The 21,449-nt window shown below is 41.2% G+C and overlaps 2 protein-coding genes across 5 annotated transcripts in view; both read left to right on the top strand.

Moving 5' to 3' along the window:
* Window positions 1-7,982, top strand: part of TDRD7 (tudor domain containing 7) — a 29,109-nt gene extending 21,127 nt beyond the window's left edge. The window contains exons 9-16 of the mRNA XM_063294813.1: window positions 261-463; window positions 556-690; window positions 1,988-2,068; window positions 2,774-2,908; window positions 3,023-3,133; window positions 4,210-4,691; window positions 5,508-5,668; window positions 7,621-7,982. Of these exons, the coding sequence (XP_063150883.1) occupies window positions 261-463; window positions 556-690; window positions 1,988-2,068; window positions 2,774-2,908; window positions 3,023-3,133; window positions 4,210-4,691; window positions 5,508-5,668; window positions 7,621-7,817 (1,505 nt within the window). The 3' untranslated portion in view covers window positions 7,818-7,982. The remainder of the gene's footprint in view (window positions 1-260; window positions 464-555; window positions 691-1,987; window positions 2,069-2,773; window positions 2,909-3,022; window positions 3,134-4,209; window positions 4,692-5,507; window positions 5,669-7,620) is intronic.
* Window positions 7,983-11,129: 3,147 nt separating this feature from the next.
* Window positions 11,130-21,449, top strand: part of TMOD1 (tropomodulin 1) — a 37,498-nt gene continuing 27,178 nt past the window's right edge. For 2 of the 4 annotated variants that reach the window (XM_063294805.1, XM_063294806.1), the window contains exons 1-3: window positions 11,130-11,352; window positions 17,230-17,399; window positions 20,676-20,832. In XM_063294805.1, the coding sequence (XP_063150875.1) occupies window positions 17,280-17,399; window positions 20,676-20,832 (277 nt within the window). In that variant the 5' untranslated portion in view covers window positions 11,130-11,352; window positions 17,230-17,279. The remainder of the gene's footprint in view (window positions 11,353-17,229; window positions 17,400-20,675; window positions 20,833-21,449) is intronic. The other 2 variants (XR_010067301.1, XM_063294804.1) reach the window with 1 other exon arrangement.

Raw genomic sequence — 21,449 nt, 5'->3', positions numbered from 1 at the left:
TAGATTTCGGCAGGCATTGATCGTGCCTTTGCAGCAATAGGAGCTCCAAGCTTCCTTAATGCTTGTAGCACTTCTCTTAAAAAAATAGAGAAAAGCATAATAAGTGGCCAGAGTAAAAAATAAAGAGGTGGAATTCTTTTCACCATCGTAATATAATCCTGATACTAAGCATTGACTGTCCTAAAAGACATATTGAAACAAAAAGCTCCAAATCGTAATGCTCATCAACTTACATATTTTGCTTGATTGCCTTACCGTAGGTTTAGAGGCCTTCTGTGACGATCCAATCTTGGTAAAGACAGTAGAGTCTCAAACTTGTGGCAAGATATTTGCTGTTGAAATATTGGAGAAAAGCAACATTCCCCTTATTATCCTATATGACACATCAGGCGATGATGACATCAACATCAATGCCACTTGCCTAAAGGCTCTGCATGATAAATCACTTGAGCTTCATCTTCAGGTACTGCCTTCACCCCTCTATATCACTTTAATAAAACAGGTAAGTTTTTAAGTTGTAGAGGCATTCAATGTCTCGTGTGCTTTGCTTTGTAGGTAGATGCACTCTATACGGATGTCCGGGTAACCAATGTTAACTCGGATGGAACTTTATATTGTCAAGTGCCATCAAAGGGCCTGACCAAGCTTTCTGATGCTTTGCAAAAACTGGAAAACTATTTCCGCCACAGGGTGAGTCTACCTGGTTTCTGCCTAAAAATTTACAAGATTAAGAGACTTCCAAGGCAGTTGCTAGCAATTCCATTATAAACAAGTGAGGAATTTCAAAGCTGTTGGTCACTCATTCTTGCTGACTACACTTGTTGACAATGTACAATAGGTATTTAATCGCTTTTTTAAAAATTTACATATACTGGTTACCTAGCTATGTTAGGTTTGCAATACTAAAAATAAATGCCCCATGCTGAAGGAAGCCCATATATTTATTTAACACAGAAATCCTTTTATGGAAAATGTAGTGCAGTGAACAGTTTTCTAACTATTATAGATAAATCAGTGGGATTCTTTTTCTCACTGTTGGACTATAAGCAGAATGCAAAGATTATGAGAGCCAGTTTGGTCTAGTGGTTAAGGTGCTGGGCTAGAAACCAGGAGTGTCTGAGTTCTAGTCCCACTTTAGGCATGAAAGCTGACTGGGTGACCTTGGGCCAGTCCCTCTCTCTCAGCCCAACCCACCTCACAGGGTGGTTGTTGTGGGGAAAATAGGAGAAAGGACTATTAGGTATGTTCGCCGCCTTCTGTTATTTGTAAAAATAATAAAGGCAGGATAAAAATTAAAAATAAATTAAATTTAAAAATTAAATTAAATTAAAGGGTGCTCTGACTTTTTAATTAGTGGGAAATTGCAGTCTTAACTAGGATCACTGGCAGTTTGAAGAAGAAAGGCAGACTAAATCTATTCATGAATACCCAAGCCATTGTGTTTGTGAAAGTGGGATGTGTCCTATTCTTACTCATTGGCAGCCACATCCAACTATGTGGCCCCCAATGGGTTTCACAATATTAACACAGCCCTTCATCCAAAAAAAATCCTCTGCCCATCCTTGATCTTTCCACATTCTTATTCTTGACCTTTGGTTTATACCAGAGTGAAAAAAACTCTGGTTTTGTTAGTTAGATCTCTCCGTCTTGCACAATAAACTAGTATGCCTTGATTTTGAATACTGTGAGATGGTGGCTACTAAATATTTGCATTAAGGTAGTATTATATTCAACATACATTTTGGATGGTTAAATAGCGGTGATTGCTCCAGTTTGTTGGTAATACTTTACTTTCGGTGCTCTGGAGTGGACATAAGAAGGTAACTCAACGATTTGTGTGCTGGTTGTTAGGATTGGAGGAAATAAAATAAATTAATTACAAGTAACACTAAGGGTGTAAGCAATTTATATAAGCGCTATGAACTTATCCTACATTTCATTGTAACCATTATAATTACATAATCGGGTTTCAACTCTACTCCAGCAGGTAACAGGGTATTCTGTATCACTACCTTATTGTGGCATGATCTGCTTGCTTAACTGTAAAGGAAAATGGGCCCGAGTGGAGGTAAGAAATATAATATTGACAAGTAGATAGAAACGCTTTTTCTAAAAATTGGGGATTTTATCCTCTAGTATCTTCTAGGTGGGTTGCATAACTGAATATTGGATTAAGGACAGACTGTGTCTCCTCACCTGCCGATAGTTGAAACATTCTTTCTGCTTAGTTCTTCTGAGCCAATTTCCGGTGAAACAGAATGCTGACACCATTGTGAGATGGAACATTGCTCCTTTTCTTGTACCACTATAGAAACAAATGAATAAAAGCCAATCCCACCAGTTAAACCATAAAGTAAAAGAAAATTCCTAGCTTTTGACTAGGAAACCAATATGCCAAACATCCTCTTCTAAACTACAGCTCCCTGCATAGTCAGAAAGCCCAGCATAATTTGGCATGTTACTTAGGGATTATGGGAGTTGCAGTTCAACGCGTCTGGAGGTTCCCTAATCTAGAACAGTTGTTTGAGTCTCAGAAACTAACATTTAGGAAAGTGAAGGAGCAGAGAACAGGTTCTGGGTGGGTGGATGAATAGATTAGATAGAATGATTCCACCTGCTGCAGTAAATTGTTGGCAAGCTTTTCATTGCCTGACTACTTAAATGACAATTCTATCCATGATCATTATTAGTGACTTACCAAGCCTGGAATGCATCTTATCTTTCCATGTGTTAAACATCGTTCTGCCATTTTGATATTACCCCCACCTCTCAGATAACAAATGTTCACAGTAGCCGGACTCTTGATGTTCAGTTTATGGATACCGGAACAGTAGCATCTGTAAAAGTGCTGGAGCTGAGAGAGATTCCCTCAATATTCCTGCGAGAAATAATTGCAATACCACCTCAGGTATGAGGATCTCTATTGACTAATTATCGAGATGGTTTTGAGCAACTTACAAAGGAAACATGAATCTTGTTGCCATGTGTAACTTGAATGCTGTTGCAACTATGTATTATTTAGGCACTAAAATGCTGCTTGGCTGACCTTCCTCTTAATATTGGCATGTGGACTCCAGATGCTGTACTTTGGCTAAGAGATACCGTATTGAACTGTACTGACTGCAGCATGAAGGTAAAAAATATTACGTCTGTTTCTTTAACATCAAGGGAAGATGTTCTTGAACTGTTGCTTGTTTATCAAAGTAAAAGTAGTAACTCAAAGTATTCTAGGTAGAATTTTACTGTTTTGGTCTATACTTCTGCATTTTATCACCACATTTTAATTATCTAAATGTTTTAATATAATAGTATTTTAATACTCTACTAGACTCTCATTCAGCAATATAGCTTTGTACTTACTTGACAGTTAAGCATTTTTTGCAATTCCCACTGCCTTACATAAGTTAAATAGGGTCTGGTACTCCAGTTCATACCTGTTTTTAATTTTTCCTCCTCCCTTTTGTGTAAATCGCTTACCTACCTTTATCCAGCTCACCTTTTCCCCTGTAATATTTATGCTGAATTGTACCTACCTCTGGTCATTGACTGTGATAAAGGACTTGATTTGTTAGTCTTTCTCAGTACCATGTACTGCAAGATCAACTAATATTGCAAGTCATTTAAGAGGGAGGAATTGCATTTCTACTGTCTCTGTCCTCAAGTTTTAAAAAATATTCAGTGCATTTCTTCTCAGTGAAGTAAATGGGAGGGATATAATGTATGGACTTTCAGGGCTTCACAGTTTACAAGGTGGTATGGGGGCATGTTAGGATAGTTTTGGCTCCTACCTGTTAAAGGCTTTCCAGACATATTTAAGGACCCGGAATGTTGACATCAGTTCTGATGTAAGTTACACTCTGTAAAATCTTCTGCAGAGGCCGGCAAGAGGCATTAGCAATCAGATCTACCCTTTTGTATATTGTATGCTACATCAATACTACCAGATGTAATCACCGGAAAGTTTGTGGGCATTATATTTGTCTTTGTGTAACTAACTTTGTGGTTTGGTGTACCAGTACCCTTAAGATCTATTTCTTCTTGAATTAGTGACTTGGTTTATGTGTTTGCTTGGTATTACCTCAGTTAATCACTTGTCTTGGTAACATTTTAATGCTGGTGCAAAAGTTTTCTAAATTATAGTTCTCTATGCTATTGTTCTGATCAAGAAATTATTTTTGATCTTTGTAATATTCTCTCTCTCTCAATAAGGTAGTTAAACTGGATGACCAGATTGCACACATCTATCTGTTTACACCAAAGAATTTTCCAGACCCAGATCGAAGTATAAATAGGCAGATCACCAGTGCTGACTTGTGGAAGCATCAGAAGGATGCCTTTCTGAGTGTCACTCCCAGTAGTGTCCCTGGGAGAAGGGAAACAGATTTACCAGCAGTGTCAGACTTAGGGCCCAAACAGAGCTCCACAGATACAGTTCGTCATATTCTGGAGTCCAGCAAGGTTGAAACCACCTTGAATATGCCACCACCATTGCCACTTGTCCAACCCCAGGAACAGATGGATGTTTTTGTTTCACTGGCCTGCCACCCAGGTTACTTTATCCTCCAGTCTTGGCAAGAGATGCACAATTTAGAAGTGCTGATGGAAGAAATGCTTCTGTATTATAGCACAGCAGAAGATGGAGCTGTTGCTGTTGAAAAAAACAAAATCTATGCAGCTAAAGTAAAAAACAAGTAAGCAACTTTTATAAGTACCCCACCCTCTATTTGGGATTTGTATTCTCTTCACTATGGTTTGAAACAAGACTAGTCTATTGATTTCAGTGGGATAAAAATTAGACATAGTCTAGATTCAGTTCTTGTGTCTTCAAAGTTGTAGGAGCAATTTTGATGGATCAGGTCAAAGATTATCTTTTCCAACACTTTCTAGCCAGCTTCCAGACAGGATACATCCCTCCTCCCCTGCTGTTTACTACAAACATTTACTGTAATATCCAGGATACTTCCCTTAAATATGAAGATATAATTTAACACTCAAGGTTAAACATATAGTCTTATGTATTTACATTGGTTTTCTTCTTCCTAAGTAAAGTATTTGTGCTTTATTCCTAGCATGTCTTGGCCATCTGCTTTCTTTTTTTTGTTTCTTGGCACTACTTGCGGTTTCATATACAGAATTTTAAAAGTTCCATAAGTTTTCCAGGAAAGGGGGGCAGAATAGCTGTACACAAAGAACTATGTATCCCTTGTGCAAATAGTTGTTCCCACATGATAGACATTCTTCAAAGGGGATTTTTTTTTCTTTTTTTAAATGGTCTTCTATCTTCTACTCTAGGTAGAAAAAGGGAGCAAAGGTTTCATTTCTTGGTTTGCTAGATGGTCCAGTGCAGCAGCTTGGAGTCAAGAGGAGTCAAATAGGAAATTTTTAATACATTAATACCTGAAGATTGTGTTCTCAGAGGCACTGGGCAGGGAGTTAAGTCCACCCCTTACTTTCTATGAATCTATTCACTCTAAATGAATAGAATCCTATCTTTCTTTGTTTCTTAGGTGGCACAGAGTGTTAATAAAAGGAATGTTGGCAAATGGACTGGTGTCAGTATATGAGCTGGATCATGGTAAACACGAGCTGATTGGCATCCAAAATGTAAGGCCTCTTGTGGATATGTTCAGAAAGCTGCCATTTCAGGCCATAACAGCCCAGCTTGCAGGTGTGTTGCAGGTTCTGATGAATTGAAATGATTACTGCAAAAATAACAACACAGAACTCAGATGTAAGATAGACAGACAGACAGACAGACAGATACACAGATACAGTAAAGCACACTGGGGTCAGTGAACTTCATGACTTCACCATCTGCTAGGACAAACTAATCTTGATCACTGTGTCCTGTTCCTATAAGTAATGTTCTAAAACTATTTTTCCCATTTCCTTGAAAATAATTGTTCAGTAGAGGCATCTGCTGCTTGTGTATAATATGTTCTATCCGGATTTTCTGAATCCTAGCTTAGGAATAATAAATAGGCAGGTTACTCCATTCTGCCTAATCACTCCCAGTTGGCTCCTGTTGCAAGAGGTGCTAAACAAATCAGAAACGTGGTACAGCACAGAGGTTTTAGTACACCATTAGAACATTAGTTTGATGTTTCTGTTATTCTGACAAATTCTGATTTAGAAGTTTGTGCCAATATAGTAGTGTAGTATCAGGACAAATCATTCTGACTAATCCTGAACTATAGTCATATAGTTTATCCAGCCATTTTTTCCTCAGTTTGTTTATGCCAGGAATGGACAGTGTGTCATCCTCCAAATATTTTGAACTACATTTATAGTCCCTTACTGCTGGTTATGCTGGCTGGGGAATTGAAATTTATTATTACACAGAGGGTGACGGGTTGCCCATATCTGATCTATGCCCATGAATAGTAAGATGTTGGCCAGTGACATTAGTACTTAGGCTAAGTGGGAAAAAAATTCTTTTTGTAAACTTAAGCTTTTAACGTTTAACATCAGTACTTTGAATTTGTTGTTAGAAACAGATTGGAAGCTGACCTAGTTTTAAAACGAAAAAAGCATGTTCTTGTCAAGTGGCCACTTTAGATGAAGGTCTTCAAAAAAATAAATCTTGGAAGAGAGCAGTAGCAAGCCATGAATATATCAACAAATTTACCCACACTCAAGTTCAGTTTAAAGGAAACTACTTTTAAGCAGCAGAGTCTGCTAGAACTTGCTGCTTTCATCAAAATGACAACAGCAACATTGCAGTATCACCCTCCCCCCTCCCCCCCCTCTCTCACACACACACAAACACACACACAGGATATATTGCCGCTTTTAAGTACTCTATATAGCTAACAATGGGCATTTTAAAATTGCATCATAATACTGATGTAAAGTATACTTCTACAGTACTTCATTATTGATTAATACTGTTTCACCAGTTCCTTGACCAAGTTAATTAACCATCATTGCACACTAGTCAGGGATACTTAATACGACCATTTTGTTTGCAGTCAGAAGGAATGGTCTCCAAATGATTTGTTGTGAGGTAGATTGTATCATTTAAGACTATGGGTGTGTGGGGGGGGGAGGGGGTTGGACCTTTTCCTAGAGCATCTAGTAGGCATTTCTTTCAGGGAAGCATTCTAATATGCAATCATCACACTGCCCCTTTTGAAAGTTGCAGTTTAGAATTATATGATCCAGGAAGTTTTACCGTATGAATTGTTAATAGGCCTATGCTGAACAGCAGATGACATGGTAATTTGTCAGAAAATTGGAGCTGAAGATGCTTTACCTTTTACATGGTTTAGCTTTATTTCAGAAGGAGAACCTGATACAAAAAGTATACTCTGGGCATGCTAACAGTGTTCAATAGTTTCCCTGTCTGATTCATTCCAGGCACGTCTCTAATCTTAGTGCTTAATTTTCTAAATACTGAAACTTTAATACCTTTTAAGTTCCTATCACTGAGCCTCAGTTGAGAATGAAAGCTATAGTTTTATGTGAGGAGGTCAGTTTTTCTGGCAAGTGTGCCTCTTCCTTCACATGCTCCAGATTATGAGCTCCAAAATTACTGAGCATATGGGTTAAAATATTTCTAAAACATTTAGTGATGCTTTATGACTCTGTTTAATTTCCTTCTTTGCTGCTTTCCTCTAGGAATAGAATGGCAGCAGTGGTCAGAGGAAGCTTCAGTAGTCTTCCGAAACCATGTTGAGAAGAAACCTCTGGTGGCCCAGGTGCAGACAGTTATTGAAGGGATTAATCCATGGGATCGCAAAGTAATTGTCTATTTGGTGGACACATCATTACCAGACAAAGATATATGGATTCATGATATTATGAACCAATTGTAATGGAGATCGCAAAGGGGACATACATTATTTTAAAACTCTAAAGGATTAGTAACTTTAGCAATAACAATATAAATGTTAAAAGAACAATTACTTAAATCAGTTTACTTCTAATTGACTTTTGAACTGTTCTGTGCTAAAAATTTATATAAATAAACATTTCTGTTAGCTTCTTGTATTAGAACAGTTTCTTTGTGCTTCAAATTAAGAGTTGTCTGAATTTGGGCTGCTAGTTAGAAACAGACCTTTCCCAACCTCCAGATAACTTGAACTTCTATTTAGCTCATGCAGTTAGGGTGGACTGCATTGGTTAAATACCAGATTATTGATCATAATCCATTGTACCTTCTATTGGTAGATTTTTCTAAAGATATATCTTGAATTATGTGACACCAAACCTAGGCTTGCCACAAATGTGTGATGGTGTGAAAGGTCCCCTGTGCAAGCACCGAGTCATGTCTGATCCTTTGGGGGGTGCCACTTTCGCGATGTTTTCTTGGCAGACTATAGCGGGGTGGTTTGCCATTGCCTTCCCCAGTCATCACCTTCCCCAGCAAGCTGGGTGCTCATTTTACCAACCTCGGAAGGATGGAAGGCTGAGTCGACCTGAGCCGGCTACCCAAGACTCCAGCTTCCACTGGGATCGAACTCGGGTCATGGGGAAGAGTTTCGGTTGCAATACTGCCGCCTACCACTCCGTGCCACAGGAGGCCACAAATGTACTTGACTGCTAATCTGGTTATGAGCATGTCCATGTTTCATGTGTTTACTTGCACTGTGCATTCTTTATATGCAGACGAAAAGTGTTTGTGTGTATATGTTCGTGTGCGTAGCAGCCTGTATTATGCACTTCCATTATTGTTGCATGTGATAGTTCCACTCTTACAATACTTAACAAAAGCTCAGGCCCTGTATAGTACCCTGCTTCATATAGTCTAGGCACATCAGATTACCAATGTCTTTCTGATCTCAGTCATCCTTCCATACAGAGATTTGGCTAGGGCTTGGATATTAGACTAGTATATGGCAGTCATATTCTCAGTAATTAAGCACTGGCTAGGTCCACTGTTACTGAATGGGAATTATTACTTTAGGTTCATATAAAACATTTCTCAATCTTTGTTCCCACAGAATAGTAATCTTAAATGGATATTTTAACATACGGCTGTGGAACAGGGATGGACCGATTCCAACCTTATAAACGGTGTGGGGGGGGAGAAATTAATTATAATGATATACTATCCTCCTTCCTGCTCTACTAAAACCTATACTTCACAAAGCTTATCTCTCTCCTCCTTTCCCCAATGTTCCCAGTATGGAGTTGGAAAAGGAAGAAATTAGTATGACTATGTATTGTGTATATATCCTTCACATACAGACATATACTTATACACATACAATACACATGTTTATGCATGACACACTGATCTGTGTAATATTTATTAGTACTCATGTGCTTAAAAAAAAACCCAAATCCTGTATCAGAAGTGCATCATATTTAGAATTTAATAGGGCTAGGCACAGAATTTATTTGCTAAGTTGAACATGCCTTCCTTTGAGACCCAGTGGGATATATAAACTTTTTTTTATCATGTTTTGCTTTTAACAATTTGTGCCTTTAACTCCAACCCATCAAACAGAAAATGAAGTTCTTGTAGCTATTATCACTGGGTTTGTATACTACTGAAACCTCCATGCTAGCCAGTACTAGCTCATTCTAGATGCAGGTGCATATTTATTGCCAGTATTTTTGTATTACCCTTTCATTGCATTTCCAAGATCGCTTACAAATCTAAAATAATGTTCCACGATTATACTGTAAAGCACACACGCTTGTGAGGTCCTTTTTCCTAGGGGAGAGATTCATCCTGTTTTTCAAGTATGTTAACCCAAAAGCTGGAAAGGCATTCGCTTCCAAGTAATGCTCAGGCATAATTTTGAGGAAGGTTCCTATGTAATGTGGAGATATTTTCCTCCTTAGGAGGCCCCTCCTGTTAAAATCACTGGGTGATATGCTCCCTGGCAGGATTGTCTGAGGTTAGAGTCCTGAGAAGGACATAGCAGGTAACACTCTATGATGGAATTTGGCTTCAGAGCATTAAGGCAGGTCCAACCAGTTTGGTGTAGTGGTCAAGGCACCAGGCTAGAAACCGGGAGACCATGAGTTCTAGTCCCCCCTTGGGCACAAAGCCAGCTGGGTGACCTTGGGCCAGTCACTTTCTCTCAGCCCTAGGAAGGAGGCAGTGGCAAACCACTTCTGAAAAACCTTGCCAAGAAAACTGCATGGACTTGTCCAGGCAGTCACCAGGAGTCAAAAACTGATTCAAAGATTCCCTCCCTCCCGCCCCATCTCTCTCTCCCTCTCTCTCTCTCTCTCTCTCTCTCTCTCTCTCTCTCTAATTACTAAGATTTACTCTTAGGCAATTTTACACCATTTCCTCACTAATGATTTATAGTGTAGTATTTAGTATCATCCAACCACGTGCTGACTTGAACAGCGACCTATTTTTCCTTAAGTAAATCAAAAATTATAGAATATTAAATATGCTGCCCCCATAGCCACTTCTAACCCCGTCTTCTGTTGTTACCTGTTCCAAGGTGACAGGTGATAAAGCCTAATGGATTTTACACACCTGAAGGTTGCCCTTGGATGGTCTCAGAGTAAGGGGAAAATACTACTTTAACACTGTTACAACTGTGGACAACTTAAGCTGATGTGATCTAAACGAAGGCATCATGGGGACATGGCATGAAAAAAAATGTTCCACATGTTTGTTTGTAAGGGGGGAAAGGCCCCAAGTTAAAAAAAAAAAAAAAGTATTTTTACTCCCAGTAAAGAGAAAAGGCTGCAAGTCTGTATAAAATCCAAAATAATGTGACTTAAGCGCCAAGGAGAATCAATTTTATTTTAAAACACACATGAGCAGCGAGGGGAAAATGGCACGTTAATTTTTTTTTATACACACACACGCACATTCCCAACAGTACCCGCTCTTCTCCGTTTATCACTTGAGTGCACAGATCACAAACGTGCGAGCATATGATCGCAGTCCTGTGCATGCAACACACGGGTGGGGACCGCTTGTTCAGTGCAGCAAGAGCGGCACTCAGCGAAACACGTTCAAGTTGTTTCTTTCATTCCTTGTCGGCCAGGCTAGGACCCTAATCTATTTATGGCCCCGCACCCGGGCAGCAACTATTTTGGCCGCCCACCATGGAATCGCTTCTTGTAATAACAGCGGCTCTTCGCCGTCGCCGCTCCCCCGCTCCGGACACTTGGAGCGCAAGCAGGGAAGCGCCCGCTCAGCCAAGCTGGGGGAGCGAGCTGCTGCGGCTGCTGGCGGCTCCAGTGAAGGCTGGGGGTGGGGGGCGGCCTTTCGATCGCCGTCCTCGGCCCGAGTGACAGTAGCGGTGGGAGGGGGCGGGAGTCCCCCCGTCTCCTTTCTGCGTAACATTAGAGCTTCTCTCCGGGGCACGCGTCTCGCGACAAGCCGCGCGCGTCCTCCTCCTACGAGCCCACAGGCTGCGACGGGAACAGGTATTTAACCGGTCGAGCGGGGAGGGGTGGGGGTATGCGAACCTTCGGTGCCCCTCGAATTGGGACCCCACCTCTCAGCCCGTCCAGGAGCCCCGGCAGGAGCCGCTCAAGCCATATCTGGCCAAAGCATTCCACTGCCACCAAAAGGGGACCGGCCTAGGCGCGTAGCCTATAAATAGCTGTTGCTTCTGCTCCCCGCTGTTTTTTTTTTGCTGAGGTGGAATTGCGGAGGACCGAGCGAGGGAGCACTGCCGGGAGGAGAGGCTTCGGGAGTTTCTAGTTCCCCTTGACTTGGCTGGAAGTGTCTTCTCTCAGGTCGCTCCGGGGCAAAATGAAAGCAGTTGCCTCCCTGCCCCCTAGCCCTGGACGAGGATGTGCACCGATGGAGGCGGGCGGGCCTGAATGTGTGGCTCCTAGGGTGTTGCCTCCTCGACCAGTCTTTGGAGCTCGGAAATAATGCAGGTTAAATGTCCTCCCCGCCAGGGTATAAGTAATGGGGGAGGCAGGCTGAGAAAAGAAAGCTTTGCCTGCTGTAAAGCTCAGGGACCTGCTGCTTAAAAGGACAAGGCGCCAGCAGGAAGGTTGCCAAGACTTTGGGTTCCTTCCTCTTAATATTGCCCAGCATACAAAGAGAATGTTTCTAAAAAATGATCCACCTCCAACAATATATTTAGCTAATAATATCCTGTCCACATATAGAATGGACTTGGTTACTTTAGGCTAGTCACTGCATCTCAGCATACCTTATCTCATGATTGGAAGGGGGATTGAAAGTATGAGTACCCTGTACAGGAACATTTTTCAAACTTGGTAACCTTTAAGATGTGTGGACTTCAACTCCCAGAACTCCCCAGCCAGTATGCTGGCTGGAGAATTCTGGGAGTTGAAGTCCACACATCTTCAAGTTGCCAAGTTTGAAAAATACTGCTGTACACCATCATGAGCTCTTTGGAGGAAAGGGAGAATATAAATTATAATTATAATGTGTAATGAAATAAATAACAGCAACTATGAATACTTAAAAAAATGGAATACTTTGAAAAACAAACTCAGAAATTCTGCAGATCCCAGAAAGTCCTGGAGCATCCCAGATCAAACCTACACAAACATTTTGTGGTAATTTCTTATGAGCTGCTTTTAAATATCAGGGCTGAAAATCTTAAGGAATTACACCTGCCTTGTGAGTTATAGGGGGGGAGGGGACCCTCTTGGGCCTCCAAGTATTATCTTGATTCTCCTAATTGTGTCAGCTTTGGTTTCAATGAGAATAAGATAGCAATTGTGTATATGCATGTTGTGAGTGGGTAGGGGAAGGAATTGTTGGTCATAGGCATTCCTTTTTATTCTTGACCCAGAATTCGAGGAAACCCAATGTTCTTTTTAGCAAAAATTAAAGGTAGTTTTTCTCTTTGCCTGTTCTATTTTACATAATAACTGACAATCCGAGAAACTGAGTCATAAAATGTGACTTGTGTGTGGGTGGGTTGCCATGCTGCAGGACAGAAGGTTACACCAGGAAACCTGCTGACAAGCTTAGGTAATCAGCTTTGTAAGACCTGTTCTTGCACATTTATAGCATCTTTGGCTGGCTCTTATTCCTTTAGCTCCAGCTTGATTGATGGAAAGTAGCATTGTTTACATTAGATTAGGTTGCTGCTAAAAGTGCGGGATCAGAAAAAAATGGTGGTTCCAACAGCTATCCCTCACACATGAATAAGCATATTGTTTTTTTTCCTAGCCTGTAAGTAAGAGCTAGGAAATACTCATCTATTGAATTTCTGTGTGAGGCTGCTGTTAACAACACAAGAAGTTTTTTTAAAAGGTAATAACTTATCCATGGGATGCAGCTTAGGCCTTAAAATAAAGGCAGGAGAACTCAAAATCTTTTGTGAATTTAGGATGATGCAGATTCAGGGCCGCAACTAGGGTCTGTGTCACCCAGGGCAAACATGGATTCTGCACCCATTTTGGCACCACCCCCCCAGCGCTCATTTTGGCGCCCCACCAGCACGGCACCATGACCTGGTTGCCCCCCCCCCCCAGTTGCAGCCCTGTGCGGATTGTATTTCAGCTACCACCATGAAGGAAGTGTGCTCTGGGAAGAGGAAGAAGAATATTTGCAACAATTACATCATTGGAGAACATCTAGTCCAGTATTTCTCAGTCCCAGCAACTTTAAGATGTGTGGACTCCAACTCCATGGCAGGCTGGGGAATTCTGGGAGTTGAAGTCCACACATCTTAAAGTTGCTGTGACTGAGAAACACTGATCTAGTACAATTCCCTGATCAGTGCAGGAATCTTGCATCCCTGACAGATTGCAAGCCTTCCTCCACTTAAATACTGCCAGCAAAGAAGGGCACATCAGCCTGTTCCCATGTGACTGTTTTTAATAAGAATTTTATTAAGTTTAAAGGAAGGATAAAAACTACAAAAAAGAAAAAAGCTACAAAAAGAAAAAAAAACTAAAAAAGTGTGAAACACAAGAAAAAAGAATTTTGAAGATTACATAAAGAGGTGACTTCTGACTTTCAACAACAAGAATATGCAGCAAATTCCATAATCAATCCCTAATGCTATATAAAACCAAGATCACATTATTTCTATAAATTATTTCATTAGCACATTATAAAAATCACTAAACACAATTGCCCCTTCCCCTTATATTAAAAAAATGAGTATATATATATACACACACACACCTCCAAATCAACTTCCTCCCCCAAAAACATTTATTTAATTATTTCCTTCCTACCACTATTCTATATATTTCTGTCCACTATAATAAAAATCAAATTATAAAAACATTTAAATTGTTTACTTTTATAATTAATACTATAACAATCTTAACCCTATTAAACCTTAAATGAAGCAATTATTATTATATTTTATAAATCTTGAAAATCAAACAAACCTTAAAAGCAATCCAGTAAATCTTAATCCAAATCATTAAAGAAAGATGAAATCATACAAGCCTTAATATCAATCCAAATAAACATTCTTAATTCTCTACCCCACCTCAAAACAAACTAAAACATTTACATATTTCCATATTACAAGGCATTTTTCATACAGAAATCAAACAGCCAAACTGCCCCCCTTGAAAACTCAGACTTCTCAGTATAAAACCTCCCACAGAACAGAGCCTCTTCTTTCCCATAACATTCCATCAAAAAAACAACTGTGTTTGTGATTTGCAATTCAGTCTGTTCTTTTAACTCCTTCAACACCAAAATCTGGTCACCTGGCACAACAAAAGTTTCAGTTTCACTGTCCGTGGAAATATCTCCAACTTCACTAGAATCAACTTCTTCCATGACCTCCTCAGCCAGATGAAACATTTTAAAGCTGATATTTTCTACAGTGTCCTAAATATCTTCAGAATAGCTTGACAGGTTTCATAAATGATCTGTTTAAACTCACAGCGAAGCTCACAACTGAACTCTGAGAAAGTCTCCTTGAAATCCTCCATGTTTCAGGCAGTAGATTATGGCGCCCCCTAGATACTTGACTGGTGAATGTAGGAGTTAATGAGTTAATGGAAGATCTCTGAAAGTTGTTGACACGGGGGAAAGTATGCTAACAAGCAGCTCTCAGAGAAAAGAACAGAAAACTGAAGATTTGGAACAGCAGATTCAACGTGTAGAAAAATGTTAAATCCTTCAAATTCAATACAAAAATAATAGCAGGGAGACACTTATTTGTTCTCAATTCTCCTCAATATCCAAATGGGAAAACAAGCCAATGCTTAAAAAGATTTTTGAACATTAATCCCCAAAATAACGACGAGCACCAAGAGAAATAATTTCTCTTTGCTGTAGAAAGTCTCTCTTAGGGTACATAACTTTAAAAAAATATATAAATTGGGTGATTTAGAAATGGGGTGGCTCGACCTACTCTCCCTTAATGCTACAGCGCAGCTTGGAAATGATGACATCTAGCCTCCCAGCAACTCTTACCTGATCGGCCCAAACACTGTTTGCGATTCTCAGGCTGTAAGCTGCCGTTCCAGAGGGGAGATGGGATGATTCCAAGCATTTTCTTTGTTCGTGAAATCACTCTTGGGCTTCAGGAAAAAGCCTTCCTGAGCCCAAAAAAGAACTGCTGCTGTCAGTTCTGTCCATGGAGCTCACAGACACAGCTGTTCAGTCGGCCATGTTGCCACTGGAAGTCTGTTTCCATGTGACTATTAATAAAGATTAGACAATTTAAGATTTTATAATCTGTTTCCCTAATTACTGTTCTCATATACTCTGCTTTGAGTATTTGGCCATTATCTGAATTACCATTTAAATGACTTGAATTTAAATGGGGGCAGGCAGTTTTGTATGAGCTCCTCCATGGGTATCTGCAGGAGCTTGTTGGTACTGTCTTCCTGCCCCTTGTTTTTCCCTCCTGAGCTCTTCAATCGGTCCTCCTCCTCCTCCTCCTCCTCTTTTTCTTTTTCTTTTTTTGGTTGGTTTCAAGCCATCTTCAGTCATAATAACCGAAAATCAGTGTACAACTTCCTGTAGTTGCAGGTGAAAAATACATGAGACTTGCAGTGCAATTCCTAGAATGGGACTAACATTTATATTTAATAAGATATTAAATTAAATTTGCAATTGTCAAATAACTGTCAATCCAAAAAGACCTGATATGTGTTCTAGGTAGTATATCACATTTGTTATTTATTGATAACATTTGTAGAACTGCATTCTACAGCTGAACTTTGTGTGTGTGTGTGCCTTTGAGCCAGTTTTTGACTCCTGGTAGTCACCATGGACTAGTCCCTACAGTTTTCTTGGCACAATTTCAGAAGTGGTTTGCCACTGCCTGCTTCCTAGGACTGAGAGAGAGTGACTAGCCCAAGGTCACCCAGCTGGCTTCATGCCTAAGGCAAGACTAGAACTTACAGTCTCCTGGTTTCTAGCCTGATGGTTTAACGTTACACCAAACTGACTCCTTGAACTGTCATTAGAGATACCATATTTGGGCTGAAAATATCCAAACAACAACTCGATGGCAACAGAGACATATCAGATAGTCTTCACTTAACATACACTTGTTTAGTGACCATTCAAAGTTATGTTGGCACTGAATGACGAGTACTTATGACGGGCCCTCATTGTTGAGGCCATCGCAGCATCCCACAGTCACGTGATTGCCATTTGTGACCTTCACTGCCGGCTTCTGACAAGCATAGTCAATGGGGAAGCAGCAGGAGGTCGCAAATGACGATCATGTGATCACAGGATGCTGTGACTGTGTGGGATTTGCCTAACAACTGCCTGAACCGCCATCGTAAGTCGGCACAGTCACATGATGTTGCACATTATGACCACTTCACTTAGTGACAGTGTTCCTGGGCCCATTTATTAAGTGATGACTATCTGTACAGAAAACAGTAGATGGCAACAAAGCATTAGTGTTTTCTTTATCTCGCGTAGGCTTTCATGGCCCATATCAGTTGGGCAGCGTTGAGCTGTGCAGTGTTGAGCTTCAGGATCCAGTGACCATGGTCTAGACAACAGATTTCCTGATGTTTTGCCTGCAACTGTGGCTGGCATGCTAAGCAGACCACAGGCAACTGAGCAGGGACTGACTGGGTTCCTGTCAGGTGGCCTGACTTCTGATTGGTCTTTAGCCAAGCAGGTGTCCAATTGGTGCAGATTGGTGAGGGCGGGTCTCCGATTGGTTCTTCGTTTGTGCCCAATCCTGATTGGTCATTTTTGGAGTGCTGATTCCCGATTGGTTGTTTGTGCTGGGTTGTGGTTTTCTGTATCTCTTTGCTGCTATCTAGTGTTGTGATCACCTTGATTTCTGCACCCCATATATGATAATCCTACCATCATACAACATAAGTTTTAACTTTTCTCTTATATTTTTAATCATCCAGGTCTTATATTTTGGGAAGAGGAAGAGAGTTAAAAGCCAACGTTCTCCAAAATGTCATACAGGCAAGGTCTAGAGAAATACCGAGATCTGGATGAAGATCAGATCCTTGGAGCACTGACAGAAGAGGAAATTAAGATGCTAGAGGATGAACTAGTAGACCTAGATCCAGACGTAAGTGCTTTAAAAAATAGTTTTTTAAAAGGTAGCATTGTTTTTTTTTCCAGTGACTTTTAATAATGATTAAATTTAACCTCCTTCTTGGAGCAGCAGTTTAGCAGATAGTGGGAGCAAAGAATAAAGCAAAGAGATAGTACTGATTTTTATACTACAGGTAGTCCTTGGTTAACGACCACTCATTTGGCAGCCGTTCGCTGAATGGAGTGATACTTACGACTAGTCCTCGAAGCTCCAGCCATCCCAGCACCTGTGCAGTCACGAGATCGCAGTCCAGGTGCTTGGAAACCGTCTCGCACTTAACAACAGTTGCAGCATCCTATGGTCATGTGCGGTCCCCTGCGCGCCTTCCCACACTCTGCAGCAGCCAAACCCAGGCTGTGCTCACGCCACGACAGCCACCTGCACAACCTCCTGCATTCCGCAGCTGTCACCCCCCTGCCTGGCCACTCTCCATAGCACTCACCTGCCCTCCAGCCTGCTTGCAAGCCACCCAGGGCTTGCAGCTTCCTGCTGGCTTCCCCATTGACTTTGCTTGTTGGAAGCCAGCAGTAAGCCACAAGTCACGTCATGTGAGGTCCTTGTTTAAGGACCCACAAATCTCACTTAACAATGGCAATGGGGACTGCCGAGATTGCCATTGCTAAGCTATGCGGTCACGTGACGTTGCACTTTACAACTGCATTGCTTAGTGACATAAATTCCAGTCTGAATTACCGTCATTAAGTGAGGACGACCTGTATGATTGTGGTCTTCTAAAGGAAATGGGAAGGATTCAAGGCACTGCAAACTCTGACCTTGTATCTGAAAAGTGAACTCAGGAACACCTGAGTTTTCTATGTGTGGGGTAAGCCTCTGGAATAGAGATGCAGGGAGGAGGAGAGTTAAGGAACCCCAATTCAGGGATTGATAGTGAAGGATTTGAAGGTGATCTAAAGGTCAGAGGAGCTGGTTTCTGTCCAGCTGGTTTCTTAGTGTAGCATGATCAACCTAGAGTGGGAGTTGTGGGGGGAGATATAGGATCATAGAAATCTCATATTACTCATCAAAGTAAGTGGGTGGACTCAAGTGTGGTATTAGAGAACTCTAGAGTAGTAGTCCCGGGAACTTCAGCATTCATTCTGAAGCTGCCCTACAACACCCAGTCCAGGATGTCATGAATTCATAGCCATACTTCTTTCTGAAACTCACCAGACCAATGCATGAGGCAAGCATATCCTTGATTTCAGTTTCATCTCAGGATCTGAAGAAGTAGCCAAACTTCATTATGTAAGGAAGTTTGATTTTATTGTGCAGTCCTCTTCTGCAATAAGACCTCCCACCCCTGAAATCTGGTGAATTCTTGAATATCCTGGAGAATTTTCAGAAGATGTATGTATGTATGTATGTATGTATGTATGTATGTATGTATGTAAGTAAGTAAGTAGTTTATAGGCTGCCCCAATCTGTATGACTCTAGGCAGCTTACTGTATACAACAATAAAAAGCAGTAAACCCACAAAAGTACATATATAATTTGCAAATGAAGTCCAGAGAAAATAGCAATCAGTTAAACAACCAAAACATCCCACAAGGAGTCTACCCCACATTCTATCCCAGGGCCCAGGGATAGAGTCAAGCTGGGAAACATACTGTAGGAGTCTCAGGCAGGATGGTGTTCCAGAGGGCAGGCACCATGACAGAGAAGTCTGCTTCCTGGGTCCTACCAGTTGAAATTGTTTAATTGATGGGACCTAGAGCATGCCAACTGTGTCAGACCACATAGGACAGGCAGAAACTACAGGAGAGAGGCAGCCCCTCAGATGATTGCCCTGTTTGATCTTTCTTGATTTTCATGTGAGTGTGTGCGCCTTCGAGTCATTGTTGACAAACTCCTGCAGTTTGCTCGGCAAGGTTTTTCAGAAGTGGTTTGCCCTTGCCTCCTTCCTAGGGCTGTGAGAGAGCGACTGGCCCAAGGTCACCCAGCTGGCTTCGTGCTTAAGATGGAACTAGAACTCACAATCTCCCGGTTTCTAGCCTGATGCCTTCACCACTACACCAAACTGGCTCTAGAGCTCTAAGCCACCTAGAGTCATGTAAAAGTGAAATGGGCAGCTATATAAATCGAATAAATAAAGAAATAAATTCAAGGTGCTGGTGGTCATGTATAGTCCTTCATGGCATGGGTCTGGGTGTCAGCCTCATGAAGTAGGCCTGTTAGCTTTGCAAGGTAGTCCAGACAAGAAGCACAACCAGGAGTAGTAGCTCTATCTTTATTGTAAGGTTACATCTTGCAAGGCTGAAAGTACCCCTCCCATCCCTCACTTTTACTCTCCCAAAAACTAAGGAGGGTCCCTTCTGAGATGCTTTCGCCACCTCTCCTCCTTCGGACTCAAATTTCGTTTGTCAGACTGTTGTCTAGGCTGCGGCTCTTCCTCTCATCTCCGAAGGTCATTCCCACATACCATTACAAGAGCAGATCAGAAAATCAACTCCACAGGAATTCTAGAAACTATACTTTATCGAGGTAGGCTATAACAACAGAATCTTGCAAGCCCGGTTGTGCATTTTCTCTCCTCTCTCTATACTCCAGTCAGTCAGGGAGGGGCCAACCTGAGTTTCTTGTTAATGGTATCTTTGTTCCCGGACATAAGGAATGTTTTTATCCTTGGACAAAAAGATTTTTTTTAACCATTTCTGAATATTTGCCTCAAGGCCACCTCCCTGGCTCTCTACATTGGCTTATTTGAGGGGCCTTCTCTCTGCTATGGGCTCAACCTGCCCCATCAGATTTGGCAGAAGGGGCGTGCTCCAGGCCCCACTGATTAGAGAATGTTCTCTTGCGGGACCCTGGAAATGTGCCTTTTCAATCGTAACACGTGCCCTTTGGAACACCATACACTTGAGCTTAGTTTGGCCCTGACCCTGCTGGCCTTTTGGGAAGCCCTCAAAACCTGGCTGTTTTCCCAGGGATGGAGGATGGGAGATTAGCTGAGCCCATGGGGGACTGTTTGATTGGTTTTCTCCTTGTCTTTTATGCTTCTCTGTTTTGGGTTCATTTTCTTTAATTATTCTCTTGTTATTGTTCTCTGATGGCATTTTAAACTTCGTTAACTGGGTGGTCAAACAAACAAACTTTTCTACACATATTTTAGGATTTGGTGAGTGCTACTCCAGTTCACTAACTAGGTACAGCTAGCATGTGGGAGTTCAGTGGGATTTCATTCAAAAAGAAAGGGTGATGGGGAATGATCATGGAACTTGTATGTTTTTTCTCCTTTCTCCAAAATCCAGAATGCAATATTACCTGCAGGAATGAGACAGAGAGATCAGACTAAGAAAACACCCACAGGCCCCTTTAATAGAGATGTTCTTCTGGCACATTTGGAGAAGCAGGCAAATGATACTAAAGACCGAGATGATCTGGTTCCCTTCACAGGAGAGAAAAGAGGTAGGAGATTAACAAGCACCACTGCTGTTTGAGGGTTTCTTTTCTGGGAATGTGTGTTCTAGAATTTAGATTAAGCTGATTAAAGAAGTGCCCACAGGCATTTTCATTCTAAGGTGCATTTGTTACATTTCTTGCATGTTCAGTAGGACTGGGGGTTCAAAATCCAAACTGGGGTTGTAGTTGTAATATGTAAGTGACAAGCAGATGGTTTAGCCTTTCGATACATTCTCCTGAACATGTCCTATTGAAACAGATTATTCATTTTAGTAGTGTTTGCTCAGAAAAACTTCCAGTTGGATTGCGAGTAGAGGATGGGGGGCACATACTGTTGTAATCGAAATTATTCAACCCCCCATTGCAAATCAGGTTGATTGTCAAAATGTACAGACTTTCAGCTGTTTGCAATGAACAAATCAATTGAAATAGCTCAGCACAACAAATGCTTCAAGTGGTGTCCCCAAAGTCAACTGAAAATGCAATTTACCATGACTTCTCCAGTCTCAAAATTATGCAACTCCCTGAATAGAATCCGTCACAACAGCACACATACAGTATGCAAAACAGGTGTTGTCTCAAGCATACCTGATGCAACTAATCAAGGTCTTCATTAGTTGCAC

Source organism: Candoia aspera, chromosome 2, assembly GCF_035149785.1.
Source record: "Candoia aspera isolate rCanAsp1 chromosome 2, rCanAsp1.hap2, whole genome shotgun sequence".
NCBI classification, from domain to species: domain Eukaryota; kingdom Metazoa; phylum Chordata; class Lepidosauria; order Squamata; family Boidae; genus Candoia; species Candoia aspera.
This window is presented reverse-complemented; position numbering and strand designations above follow the sequence as displayed.